General features: G+C 39.7%; 1 protein-coding gene and 1 long non-coding RNA gene across 13 annotated transcripts in view; one reads left to right on the top strand and one right to left on the bottom strand.

Moving 5' to 3' along the window:
- CEP78 (centrosomal protein 78) overlaps positions 1 to 13,336 on the bottom strand; it is a 51,653-nt gene extending 38,317 nt beyond the window's left edge. For 3 of the 12 annotated variants that reach the window (XM_038403181.2, XM_038403179.2, XM_043515313.1), the window contains exons 1-5: positions 11,037 to 11,123; positions 3,592 to 3,874; positions 2,829 to 3,004; positions 2,215 to 2,287; positions 1,471 to 1,574 (exon numbers count right to left, since the gene is read on the bottom strand). In XM_038403181.2, the coding sequence (XP_038259109.1) occupies positions 1,471 to 1,574; positions 2,215 to 2,287; positions 2,829 to 3,004; positions 3,592 to 3,844 (606 nt within the window). In that variant the 5' untranslated portion in view covers positions 3,845 to 3,874; positions 11,037 to 11,123. Of the gene's footprint in view, positions 1 to 1,470; positions 1,575 to 2,214; positions 2,288 to 2,828; positions 3,005 to 3,591; positions 3,875 to 9,795; positions 10,417 to 10,467; positions 10,805 to 10,971; positions 11,125 to 11,146 lie in introns of those variants that run through there. The other 9 variants (XM_043515316.1, XM_043515315.1, XM_038403176.2 and 6 more) reach the window with 8 other exon arrangements.
- LOC122460431 lies at positions 5,928 to 6,307 on the top strand. The gene is made up of 2 exons (XR_006281733.1): positions 5,928 to 5,989; positions 6,190 to 6,307. It is a non-coding gene; the product is annotated as an uncharacterized LOC122460431 (long non-coding RNA).
- Positions 13,337 to 13,562: the final 226 nt, after the last annotated feature.

The following is a 13,562-nucleotide window of genomic DNA, read 5'->3' on the forward strand; positions in this document are numbered from 1 at the left end:
GTAGTGAATAAAAATATATAATCAGCATGTTGGCATATTTTCATCTCTTCGGAACCCTAGACACTCTAACTTGTATTTGACTCCAAAGCCAAATCAAACAGGAGGGAGGAGAGGGGACATCCCTGTCTTGTACCAAGGAGGGGAGAGGATATAATTGGTTACAACACAGGAGCTAGGACTAGAGTATGAAAGTCTAATCCAGGAAATGAAAGATGGACCAAATCCAAATTTTTGTAGGGTGAGGAACAAAGACTTTTTCTACGTGTGACAGAACAGTTCTGAAGGGTTTTAATAGTAGGACAGCACAGAGAAGCTGATGAGTGTTGTCTGACCCACGTCTCTTTTGTAAAAATCCTATGTAAGCAGCGTTACATTCCTCATTATTTTTTCTAGTCATCCAGATAGAATTTTAGACAAGTAATGCCAGAGTTCATTAACGGTATTGAGCAATAGCTAGCACATTCTTGGGCATCTTTGCCAGGCTTAAAGCTTGACAGAAACTAGGGATTCATTCACTAAAGAAGGTAGAGCGTCTTTAACAAAAGCCTCAGTATATACAATCAGACAGTCTGGGAGCCAGGCGGTCTTAGATTTGGGCCTAAATTTCAATTAGAAAGCTATCTAGACAATATTTTTAATTATGCAGCTCTAATTTAAGCATATCTGTTTTTCCTTTCATGGTTTAACAGTTTCTAAATGATCAAATACAGCCCATAAGACCTACAGTCCGGATCCAAGCCCACTGAACTAAGTAGAAAGACTTTCATTTTCTTCCATGGGCATTGGATCAGGCCCTCATTTCTTGGGATAGAAGAGGAGGTTGCATTGCCAAAAGTACAATAGTTTTCCTTGAACTACTGATGTGCATAAGCTTAGCTTGTTTCTTTATCAACAAAAAGAAGACAGCAGCTAAAATGTAGTGCAAACAATTAAAATTAGAATGACTATTTGTGCTCTCATAGGCCCTAATTCTGGGCAGTATAAAAGCACATATGTAACTTTAAACATGCGAATAGTCCTATTGACTTCACTGTTTGAAGTTATGCACATGCTTAAGTACTCTGTTTAATTGGGTCTCAAGTCACCTAATCAAACTGGGATATGTAGAACTATGATTACATTAAGACTCCAATAACATAGCTCAGCACATTAAACATTCATATGGCATGAACTATTTCTCATCATATAACCCTCTATTATTTTCAGGGATGTAATCAAAAATAGCCATATATGCATATCTTGCTAGCAGCAATTCTCTCGCTGAAGAGATATCATCTTAAGAGAAATATTGGGAACCCAATGTGATACTAGCAGTGAATTACACTAGGGCTTTTCTTATAGTATCAGAACGTTATTAATATTAAAATATGTAAATAAATTGTGTTCACATACTAGACTCAGCTATGAATCACAACATATATACATTACATGAATCCATTTAAATATTTGCCTTTACAAAAGGTAGGTTACCTTTAAGACATTGGCCAAGTGTTCTGCTCCCCGCCAGGTCAAACTACATCCTGTAAAATTTATAGATTTGATGTTGGCTGAGTTCCTCATACTTTGACAGATTGCTGAAGTTAAAAAGATACAAAAAATACAGTCAGATCATTAAAATGAATAATACTTACCATGTTCCTTACAGTGGTGTTATAAAGGCATAATTAGCATTTGGAAAGAACCTAGATCCTTGAATGAAGAACTACTGTAGAAGAACAAAGTATATTATTTATTTTAAATAAAAATATTAACTGTTCCATAACTTTTTGCATAAAAACATGAAATATCGTTAAAATAGGTATATTTCAGACGTGCTTTATATTTCATGTTAAAGCAGTTTAGACATTTCACTTGATATTAGTGTTAGCCAATGTATTTCATGACTTGTAAAGATTTACAAAAGGACCTTTTCAACCTAAGAGTTTATTTGCTTACAGCATACCAGTAGGGTACTACTTTATTTCAATGTGAAGAATACTCGGAACCAAACACCAAAAAAAGAAAAAGACAGATAGTCACAGCAATGACAAGTCTTGCACTTTACATGCAAAATTTCACAATGTTCAAAGTGAACATGATTGTTTTCTGTTATAATCAATATAGATTAAAATAGGGATGGAACAATGAGATTTTTTTTTAAAAAGGTATTTTAAAAGCAACACCACAAAAGACACAGATCACCTTAGGCTATTTCTTTTAAATTTCAAAACTTACTTTCCAATCCTCCATCTCCAATTGGACAATGTGCTAATGACAAGCTCTCCAAAGATGACGTCTTGGCCAACCCCTTCAAAATAAAAATCACTGAAAACATTTTTTAAAATTATTGTTCAAGCATTTTAATAGCACATATCTGAAGAAAAAGTAGTGGTCCTCACTCCCACTATGACTCCTTTATGCATGTAAAAGGAGCCAGAATGGTGCAAAGGGGCCCTAAAAGCCTTATTTGTGTCTGAGGGAGGAGTCTCCTAGTGCAGAAACTGTGGAAGATAGCTGTAAATCTGCCTTCTAAGCACTCCCTCTTAAGCCCCAGTGAACGGGGCAGGCCAGGGTAGTGCTGGGAGGGCATGTGGGGGGGGAGGGGAGGCTGCAACATGCCAGACAACCTGAAGAGGCTGCAGAAACTTTGAGAGGTCCCTAGATCTGTCTAAGTTACACTAGGGGCCTCTCCAACCCTGAGAATAATCAAGGACAAAAAGAAGCTTAAATCTACCATAGCTCCACCTACATCTGTGGTAAACCTTCAAGAAGTGCAAAATAGAATATCACCCAACATCTTTATTACTAAGTGTATACATTGGGTTTTTTTGTGTATTTCAAAATCTTACCTTTGTTAAAAATATTAGATCTCGCTCTCTTAGAAGCAATCCCTCAAGTTCCAAATTTTTTAGAGCACTTGAAGCATTCAGACAACCTCTGATGGCTTTACATAATTGAGTAGTCATGTCTTTTGATCTAATTGCTGGAATTCGTCTTCTAAAGTAGGTTTTATATCTTTCAGCCCCTAATAAACAACAAAAGTGAATCGCTGGTAAAATCCAGGTCCCACTAAATCAGTGGGATTTTTGCCATTGAGATAAGTGGGGCCAGAATTTTTCCCTATTTCTTTGTTTTATGATAGCTGAAGAATTATTCCTTTTTCCCCCCCATACACACACTGATGCTATATTGGATCAGAACTGTCGTTCATTTAATCCAGTATCCTATCTTCCACAGAAGCCAAAACCCAGAAGGGTGGGGGCGGGAATCTAAACAGACAAATAAACTGGCCATAGGGAACGTTTTTCCTATCCCCAAGAAGTAATGCCTGAAACTTCGTTTTTGTACCTCTAGGATTTATCACCACCATCTCATAGTGGACCATTAAAAGGAAAGGAGAGAGCTCCTCTAAGTGTCTCCAGCTAATGTTATTCACACCACACAATCCTATGCTGTGATAGACCAATCTTGTGCTGAAAGTTGAGTTATTGTGTTTTAACTAAAAGAGGACATGATAATAAACCATTTAAAAAAAAACCCACCTCCCAGCTTTCCTGTAATGAATTCCCATCTAAACAGATATAATTATAATCTCAAGTGGTCATTACAAACCTGATTCTCCAAGACCTTGTTGATGAAAGCTTCTTATTACAACAGAAGTCAAAGTCTTATTATGCCTGATAGCATTCAGAAGTGGTGCCCAGTCAGGAGCCTTGAGGCGATCTGCATTTAGCTCAAGAATGCCCTGATTCATATTAGCTTTCACAGTTTTTAGTGGGACAGAGCCTTGAACGGCACAGAGAAATTCATAGTGAGAGTAAAAATCCAAGGTGCTCTGTCTCCTTATTTTGACCGAGTCAATCATTTCTATTCATGTGCTGAGTTTCTCTCTAAACTGAGGGAGAAAGAAAAAAATAAAAGACAGACTGATTCCACTGAACAGTAGATTTAATGTTACATGCTTTCAATATTAACATACGGGCACACAATATTAAAAAAGTCAGAATAAAGCTTACATTTGAACAATTCACTAAATTCACACATACATGAAGACAGTATCATTATGTTTAAAGTATTATACTCAGCTGAATGAGATGGAAGGAAAGAAAAACCCTTACATTGATCCCTTCACAGACGTAGTCAACGTGCCAACTACTATAAAGCTAATCTTTCAAGGCTCCATGTTCCCACATGCTGGGTGCTTCTTGTCAAATGCTCAATGCCTTAAGCTGGTGCTGACTTAGATCCTGATCCAGCAATAAGATACATACAGGGAGACCCTTGCTCCTAGGACTGCTCACATGTTCCAAATTAAGCACATGCTCAGGTGCTTTGCTGGGCAAGAATCTAATCTACTACTCTGGGATAGTCCAACTATAGAAAATAATCAAAACCAGAACTCGTCAGCTGCAACCACTGAGAAGCTGCTTCACTGACTGCAGGCAGACCACCAGAAATTGAGTTTTCTTATTCTGAAAGAACTGGAGTAATCATCTCACTGTTACCCTGTGCTTCCTCTATGTATCAGGGTCTCTCATCTTAGAATGAGAAGAGTTTACGATCTAAGTATTTATGTTATGTGTTGGTATAGCACCTAGCATAATGGGGCCTTAATCCATGGTTAGGGTCTCCAGGCTCTACCATAACAGGGTGGATAAAAATCAAGGATTAAAAAAAAATAAAAATTGGATTTTTTTTATTTATATTGGATTTTTTTGATCAAAGGCTTTTTCCTCAAAAAGCATATCTAAAGATAGTTTTAATTAAGATTCATTATAGCTCAAAGATATCTCATCCATGGAATTGGGATTATAAATTCTAATTCTATAGTATGAGACAATATATTCATGTAATGTTTAAGAAAAGATTTGTAAATGAGTTCCAATAGTTCATGGATTAGGGACCCAATCTATGGGGTTCCACAGGCTTCTGTAGAGATTATTTAGGTTAATCTTTCCACCTACCCAATGGGACTCAGTGCTCAGTCTAGAAGATGCCATCAGAGATGCTTAGTTTTGCAGTTCTCCAACTGTGGATTTATGTCTCCAGAGGTAACATGCTTGTTAACAGCAAAAATGTTTTTAAATAGAGAGAGAGAGAGAGAGAGAGAGAGAGAGGTGAGAAATAACAGACCTCAACCCCACTGTCCCTCTGAAAATTTGTGTACACTGAGTCAATCCCTTACCTCTCTCTAAAAGTGCAAAGTTTCAAAAAGCTCAATGAATAGAAGATTGTTGGGGGCAGAATAGATCTGGACAAGGAGGAGAAGTCTGGAGATAAATGTGAGAAGGGAGGGACAGGCAGTAGAAACAAAAGTGAAACTGTTTGAGCAGCATATTCCAGAAGTCTTGAGGTCTTTCTGAGTTAGCCTTTATTGATTTGAGATCTACTGTACCATTCTCTCACTAGAAGGGAAAACCTATAATGGCAGCAGGCTGTAAGAGAGACCCAGTTTGGGAATATTTTAATGAAGTTCCTCTACCTGTGGGTAAGACAGGCATGTGTGCAAAATGCAAACAGAGAAACAAAGAAATGCAAGGCCTGGTTGCCAGAATGAAACAACATCATGAGAAGTGTTCCTTCTCAGGAGGAAGCTGCGTTGAAGATGATGAAAGGAACATGTCTGAACATACAGGATCTTCAGGTTGGTAAACTTTTTTATTTCATACTTCTTTCTTAAAGAATGCCTGTCTTCCTTCTGGACTATTCTTGAATTCTCATGTTGGAGGAAAAATACAGTTGTTACTCTATGGTACTATCATTTTAGATGCAGTTGTGACAAAAAAATAAATAATTGAAATAGGCAGATCTTCTTTTTACAATTTCACCTTTAAAGTAGTACTGAATGTCAGTGAATAACACTGAATGAGCAGTATGGTAATAATTAAATAACTGCATTGACTTATTTTGTTTAGGAAAATCCATCCTCAACATACATGGATCCTGAAGACTATCCACCTTCACAATCATCATCGTTTCCCATAGCTTCAGAGTTATCTGCCAATGATAGGTTTCAGAGTAGCAGCCGTGTTAGTCTGTATTCGCAAAAAGAAAAGGAGTACTTGTGGCACCTTAGAGACTAACAAATTTATTAGAGCATAAGCTTTCGTGAGCTATGAAGTGAGCTGTAGCTCACGAAAGCTTATGCTCTAATAAATTTGTTAGTCTCTAAGGTGCCACAAGTACTCCTTTTCTTTCTGCCAATGATAGTGTTTCAGTCACATAGCCACAGAATATCACCTGTAGCAAAAACAAAACAAAAAAATCTATCATCTAGAAACAACCATGGATAAATTTGTGATAAGGACCAGCAGATTACAAAAAGAGGTAATTGATGAAAAAACTGCCCGGTTTGTTTATGCAACAAACTCTCCTTTCCATATGATTGAGTACCCACACTTGATTAACATGTTTCAGTCATTAAGATCAGGATACAGTCCACCCAACAGAGCAGATGCTGCAGGCAAATTGCTGGATAAAGTATATGAAAGAGAAATTGAGCAGTGTACAAAAAGTCTAAGGGTGAAATTGTTAACCTGAGTCTTGATGAGGGAAGCAATGTCCACAATGATCCTGTTGTATGTGCTTCTGTGACAAGAGAAGAAGGGAATGTCTTTCTTACAGAAATAATTGATACATCAGGAAATGCACACACAGCAGAATACTTACAAGAATTAGCAGTAAAAGCTATAACAAACTGTGGAAAAAAAATTCAAATGTCTAGTATGCAGCTTGGTCACAGACAATGCTGCAAATGTATCCAAGATGAGAAGAAATGTAGATGAGTCCCAAACTCATAACACATGGTTGCAGTGCTCATTTGATGCATCTTCTAGCCAAAGACTTCAGTGTTGCAGAAATAAAGGCTAATGCTGAAACTGCAAAATACTTTCGTAACAACCACTTTGCAGCATTTCAGAGTAGCTTTGCAGCAGTGGCTCTGAAAAAAGTGGGAGGAACCAAGCTAACTGTTCCACAAGACATACAATGGAACTCAGTAGTGGACTGTTATGAGCACTATATCAAGAACTGGCCTAATCTGATGACAGTTTGTGAACAAAATCGTGCAAAAATAGATGGCGCTGTCACAGCCAGAGTTCTCAACATTGGGCTTAAGAGAAATGTTGAACACATGCTGAATAGCCTGAAGCCTATTTCTGTAGCCTTGCACAAAATGCGGGGAAATAGTTGTTTTGTTGCTGACGCTGTTGAAATTTGAAAGGAACCGAGTGAGATCTTAAAAAGAGAAATATGCAATGACAGAGTTAAATTACAAGCATTAAAAAAAATGAATGGGACAAGCACTATCTCCAGCTCATTTTCTTGCAAATATTCTCAATACTCAGTACCAGGGTCAAACCTTAACCTTAAGAAGAGGAGTTGGCTACGACATGGACATCCAGCAACCATCCCTCCATAAGGCAACTATAATAAACTTCAGAGCTAAGGGTGGATCATTCAAGAAATATATGTTTGCTGATGATGTTTTAAAGTAAGTCACACCAGTGAACTGTGGAAGTCACTTAAGCACTTGGATTCAGAGACTGTTGAAATGATAATCTCACTTTTAACAGCAGTAGCTTCTTCTGCCGGTGTAGAAAGAATATTTTCTTCCTTTGGACTAATTCATTCCAAATTGAGAAATCGTTTAGGACTTGAAAAAGCAGGAAAGCTTGTTTTTCTTTTCCAGATTATGAACAAACAGTAAAATGAAGGTGAAAATGACTGTTAGCTGCAGAAGCCAATATTTGAAATTTCTCATCTTGACCTGGCTGACATAGTTGATTTAATTTTGTTGGTTTTTTTTTAAATATTTCATTTAACTATTTTAGTTAAAAACAATTTTAACAAAAACAAACCTGATTTTAAAAAACTTGAATGTTTAACTAAATTCAAAAATTCATATGCTCATTTTGTTAAAATATTATGTTTGTTGTTGAAGAAAAAAAAATCCAAAGTACATAATGTTGTTGTTTTAGTTAAATAAAACAATTTAAATGTCCGTCTAGTAAAGTTCTCCTCCTAATACAGCATGGCAAGAAAATCCTCCAAATATTAATGATTAACCTGTTGAACTGGAGATATTTATGAAGTCACTGGGAGATAAACTATCTGCTTCAATTACCTTTGGTAAATGAAATAACCAAACAATCATTCATTTTCTGATATAGCTGTAAAACTAATCAGAAAAGTTTCCAAAATAAATCACTTTAAAAATATATAGTGTGTAAATAAAAATGAAACCTACATCTATCTCTGAGTTGTGAAGAATATGTATTAAGGTTATAAAAACCAACAAGAATGCATTTTTATGTAGAAATCCATGATTAAATCGAGTCTTCCTGACTAGTTATTTAAATAATTAATTAAATCAATTTGATTTAAATCAAATCCACCCTGTATCATAATACAAATAATGAGAACAACAAAAGGTTCTGGGACCACCCTGAGACTGGAGATGCTCAGAGGGTCAAAGATTTTAAGAGTTATGGGAATTTTATTCATGAATCAAAACTGAGCCTTCGTATACACTACAAACTTATGTCAGTATAATTATGTCACTACACTGAGCAACATAGTAATACCGATCTAACTCCTGATGTAGACAATGCTATGTTGACAGGAGGGCTTCTCCCATCGACATAGCTACTGTCTCTCCGGGAGGTGGAGAACCTACACTGACAGAAGAAACTCTCCCGACGCTGTAGGCAGTCTTCACTAAGCACTACAGTGGCTATGCTGCTCCGGCGCTATAAGTGTAAACAAGCCCCTAAGTATCCTATACTGATAGTACCTACAGAAATAATTTGAAAAAGTGTTTGGAAATATAAAAGTTGACTAGACAATTTTTGTGTTGCATTGATATACTTTGCATATATTACATCTCTATCAAGGCGTGAAACTTCTATTTTTCCTAAAAGTTCCTCCTGAACTAGAAATTGTTACCAACCATTGCATGAGATTAGGCAAATACTGAAGTTAGTATGTGACAAGAAGTTGATGGTTACATACAGACATAGAATATGAATACACTAACTTGACCTTAAACAAACAAACACAAGCAAACACCTGTGCTTCCATAACCAATAATACCCAACTCCAACACCTTGCCACTCCTGCTTTAAACCAGTCTTCAACATAACAAAATATTAATACAGGATTTGAGTGAAATAAGCATGACAGTCATTCAGTCTTGACTAGAAGTAAGACGGTTTGATTTTATCCACAAGTTTAGCTCTATAAGCAGGTCAGGTCTGCTTTTATTCCTCCCGTGTGCTAAAAAGGAAACTTATGTGTTCAAAAAAATCTTTGCAAATTAAAGATGTTTCTAAGAAACCAATAAATATGTACTTCTAAATACTGGCCAAAAATAAACTGGCCAAGTCATCTTTCATAAAAGACCATCTACCATCTTATACTGCTAGTCAAGATTATTTGTATAAATAAGCACTTTCTACACAATTCACAAGTAAACTATCTTGGCTATTCAGAGTGTCAACCACTTCCTCCACTTTTAGATGCAATAATCAGATTTAAAAAAAAAAAAAAAAACACCAAACTATTAGGTAACTAAAAGTTACACTAAGTCACTGCATCTCTCAGACAATCACTTTCGCATATATTTCTTGCAAGTAAGAGTCAGGAATAAGCACAGTCTTCCATCTATTTACTTGTAAGGCATAAGATTCAGGAAGACTTCAAAGACAGGGCACTGTATTTTCACATCTGTTTTACTGACAGCTCAGGCACAACCTAATTAAGAAGCACCTCTAGTGGAAACTACAGATTTATTACGCTTCTTTTGGAAAAACTTACTAGGAAGGATTTGAATTGCCTCGTATGACAATTATAAGTAATACCAACAAGAAGGAACATGGTCCAAGTTTGCTTCCCTTTCCTCACAGATTGGGCATTCATTCTGTAGACAATATAACATAAGGTAAGCATATATATGATAAATGTATCAGGAATTTATTGCCTTGCAGGTTGAAGACATGACTGAAAATGACAGTAAAGTAGACAGTGGGCTATGATGTATTAAACCTCCCAGGACAAGCAGTTTTCTATTATGTACTTCCAATATATATTTTATCAAAGACAACCTTAACATTCTTATCATGGATTTCTTTCTGCCACTGGCCCTTACCACCCAGCGTTATCATAGGACTTGATTTTCACAAGTGCTAAACCTCACAACTCCATCGGTTGTCAATAGACATATAGGTACCCAGGACCTCTGAAAAACGTTCAAAAGTTATCTATGCAAAATGCACTCAAAAGCGAGCACCCCTGCTGTTCAACAAATGTTTGTCTTTTTCCTTGCTGTTAAAAAGATCCTGAAAATACTGGATAGCGTGTTGAGTTTTGTATCATAAGCAAATAATCTACGCAATAAGATCCAATCACAGAAAACTATTCATGTTCTACACGTTCAGAGAGCTGTTCCAAGTAAACCGTTTATTAACGCAGCATAACTCGAATTTGTATCGTTACAGGCAAAGCCCCAAACCCGAATGTGCGTAGAATAGGATCAGGAAGCGGCTGACCTCTGCCTAGGCTGACCCCATACACCCGCCAGCTTTCCACTTGTTCTGATCTCACAATACGCCCCTCTCGAGAGCGATATAAACCTTCACTTCCGAGTTACCTGATTTACTAGCGCCAGCCAGTAACGGAAACAGACTGGGAGCCTTTATTCCAGAGTCAAACCAAACAGCGCGCGCAACCTGCAAGTTCAAAATCAGCCGCAAACACGCCCGACTGGCAGAGACCCCCCGAGGACACACAAACGGGCCACACTCTGCGCTGCCAGACGTGCGTGCGCACCCCCGCCCCCTCACGCTCCCAATAAGCGTGGTCACGGCGACCCCCCAGGCTCACAGGTTTCTACCACCCGCCCTCTTGGCGCGCTCGCCCCTACTTTCCCCCGGCAGGCCCGTGCCCAGCGCACCCGCGTGCCCCTGCCCTCAGGCCCCATCGACTCTTCTGCACCGCACGCTCTGCCCCTCCCCGCGCAGCCCGCCACCTCCAGCGCGCACCCAGCCAGCCGGACTCACCGACCCCGGCCCCCACCCCCTTTGCGGCTAGCAGCCGGCGGCCAGCGCGTGGGGAGGTTTCCTTGGTTTCCCAACCGCCCCTTACCACGCGACTCCTGGTGCGCGCTCACCCATTGGTTGCTGCCACGGCTCAAAATGGCCGCGCCCATCAAGCGGCCTCTGTAGGTAGCCCCTCGCGCGCCGTTACTCGGCGATGCCGCCAGGCGCTCCCGGGCCGAACTTCTGAATCCAAGGGCAGGATCGAAACGTCCCGCGCGCCAGCTTCCGCCTCCGCTTTCATCCGCAGGCGGGATTTCACCGAGTCCACGCTCGCGCCCGCTAAGCTATGCCCCCCTCGCATCAGTAGCCACGCGCTGAATTCTCCCCCTTCCCCATCCGCCCTTGCCACCCAGCTACACCTCAGCCCGTGAGCCCCACCCAACGGCCCGAGGCCTACCCGGGAGATACGCCGCCCATTGCCAGACACTACGCCTTTCTCCCCTCCCCCCGCCGCCTTAGACACCCCGATGCCCCCTCCCAGCAAGACCCATCTTCACAGCAGACCCAGCACCTAGTGCAGGTAAGGGCCGTATCCGCAGCAGAAACCTTTGCTTCTTGGCTCCTTTTCCCGTTTACGTGAGGTTGGAGGTGCCCACCATTCTTGGCCACTCCTTGGGGTCCAGGGCATGGGTTTGTAGGTGTTGGGATTCCCGTCCTTTTCTTTTCAAAGGTCTCATCATCATAGCCTTGGTCTTCCACACTGTTTCTTGGTGTTTTCTATCTCTTATGCTTTCTTTCCTGGTGACTCTCCCATTCTTATCACATGTCCAGCCCACCTCAGCCATATGCTTTCAGTGGGCCTCCCAAGTCCATCTTCCTGCTAATTTCTTCCATGGACACTCAATCTACCTTGCACTTGCCTACCATTCAGTGTGTAATTTTCTACTACTTGTATCTTCTTTTTCTCTGCCATCTCCCGGAGACCCCACTATTTCCAAACCATAGAGCAGGCTGGGACAGACACACACAGCATACAGTTTTCCTTTGTTTGTTACTTACTTGCCAGTTCCACAGTACTCCTGCCCCCTTTTTCACTGTTGCCCATGTACATTGGGTTCTTCAAATCTCTGGCTGATGGTACTAAGAGTATTTCCCATGTACACAAATGCTTTCCTTTGCTTGAACTTATCTCCTGAAACTTCAATCAAGAGCTCTTCTTCTACCTTCCTATTTGCATCACTTCAGTTTTCTTTGTGTTTACCTTCAAATGATGGTCTTCAAACATACACCCACTCTGATACCATATTTGCCAGTTCCTCTTTGGGGGGCCAGATCATCAACGTACATTAGTTTTCTTTGCATCTCCACAGGCTTGGTTATCCTACTTAACTCCATAACTAGTATGAAGGTAAGTGGAGTCAGCATGCTCTTGTCTCAATCCCGCCCCCACATCAAAATTCTGTGAAATTACATGTACTGTTACTACGCTTAATTCAACACCTCTATCTCCACTTCTTGAAGTCCCCCACCCATTGATCTCAATACTCCAAATACCAGCTGCCACAGAACTAAGTCATTTGCTTTCATCACAATCAATATATGCTATGTAAGTTATGCCTCCCATTTATAATTCTTTCAGACTTCTGTCTTATTGCAAATACTGTGTCTATAGTATTCCTTCCCTTCCTAAAGCCATGTTGCTCCTCTCTTTTATTTTCCTCCACCTTGCCCCTGAGTCTTCCCTCCAGAACTCTCTCAAGGACTTTGGGAGATGCACTGAACAGGGTGATGCTCCAATCATTTGCATCACCCTTATCCTTCCAAAGAGGCACAATCAGTCACGTTCTCCAGTCAACATTCTTGCTTGATCCCGCAAACACACAGTAATCTATGAAACCACTTTATTTCAGTATCTCCAACTGCGTTGATCATATCAACTGTTGTTTCATCTTCACCAGCTGCTTTGGCATCCTTCATCTTATTTAGTTCTTCTTCTATCTCCCTCACAGATATCAATATATTTTCAGGGTTCCTCATAATTGCTTGCAGTTCTTGCACTCACAACCCTCTCTTCTCATTTAACGGCCTTTGAAAATATTTTTTGCATACCTTTACCACCTCTTTAGGCTTAGTCACCATACAGTTCCCATCTTTCACACAAAGATCTCTTCATATTTTATGTCAGTGTCCTCTTTTTTGTCAACCCAAAACCAATTTCCTGTAACTGTCTTCCTCCAGCTCTCTCTATAAATCCTCTTCACCGTCCATTCTACATGTAACAGGATCTATTGGAGTCAATTCAATAAGAGTTTATAGACATGACAAGTAATGACATGACAAGTAAGGTAGATTGAAACAGAAGGGAAAGCATTTGTTGTACCTGCCAAGGAGAAGGGGCAGCTGTTGAGGAGCTGCTGCTTATCCAAGCCAAGGAGAGGTAGAGAGAGCGTTCCCACACCCCATGACTGTAACGCCTGATAAAACTGTACAAGTGCTGCCAAAGTGAAAAAGTCATTTTTTTTATTCCAGATAGTCAAGGAATATAAG

The sequence above is a fragment of the Dermochelys coriacea genome, chromosome 5, assembly GCF_009764565.3.
Source record: "Dermochelys coriacea isolate rDerCor1 chromosome 5, rDerCor1.pri.v4, whole genome shotgun sequence".
Classification (NCBI taxonomy): Eukaryota; Metazoa; Chordata; order Testudines; family Dermochelyidae; genus Dermochelys; species Dermochelys coriacea.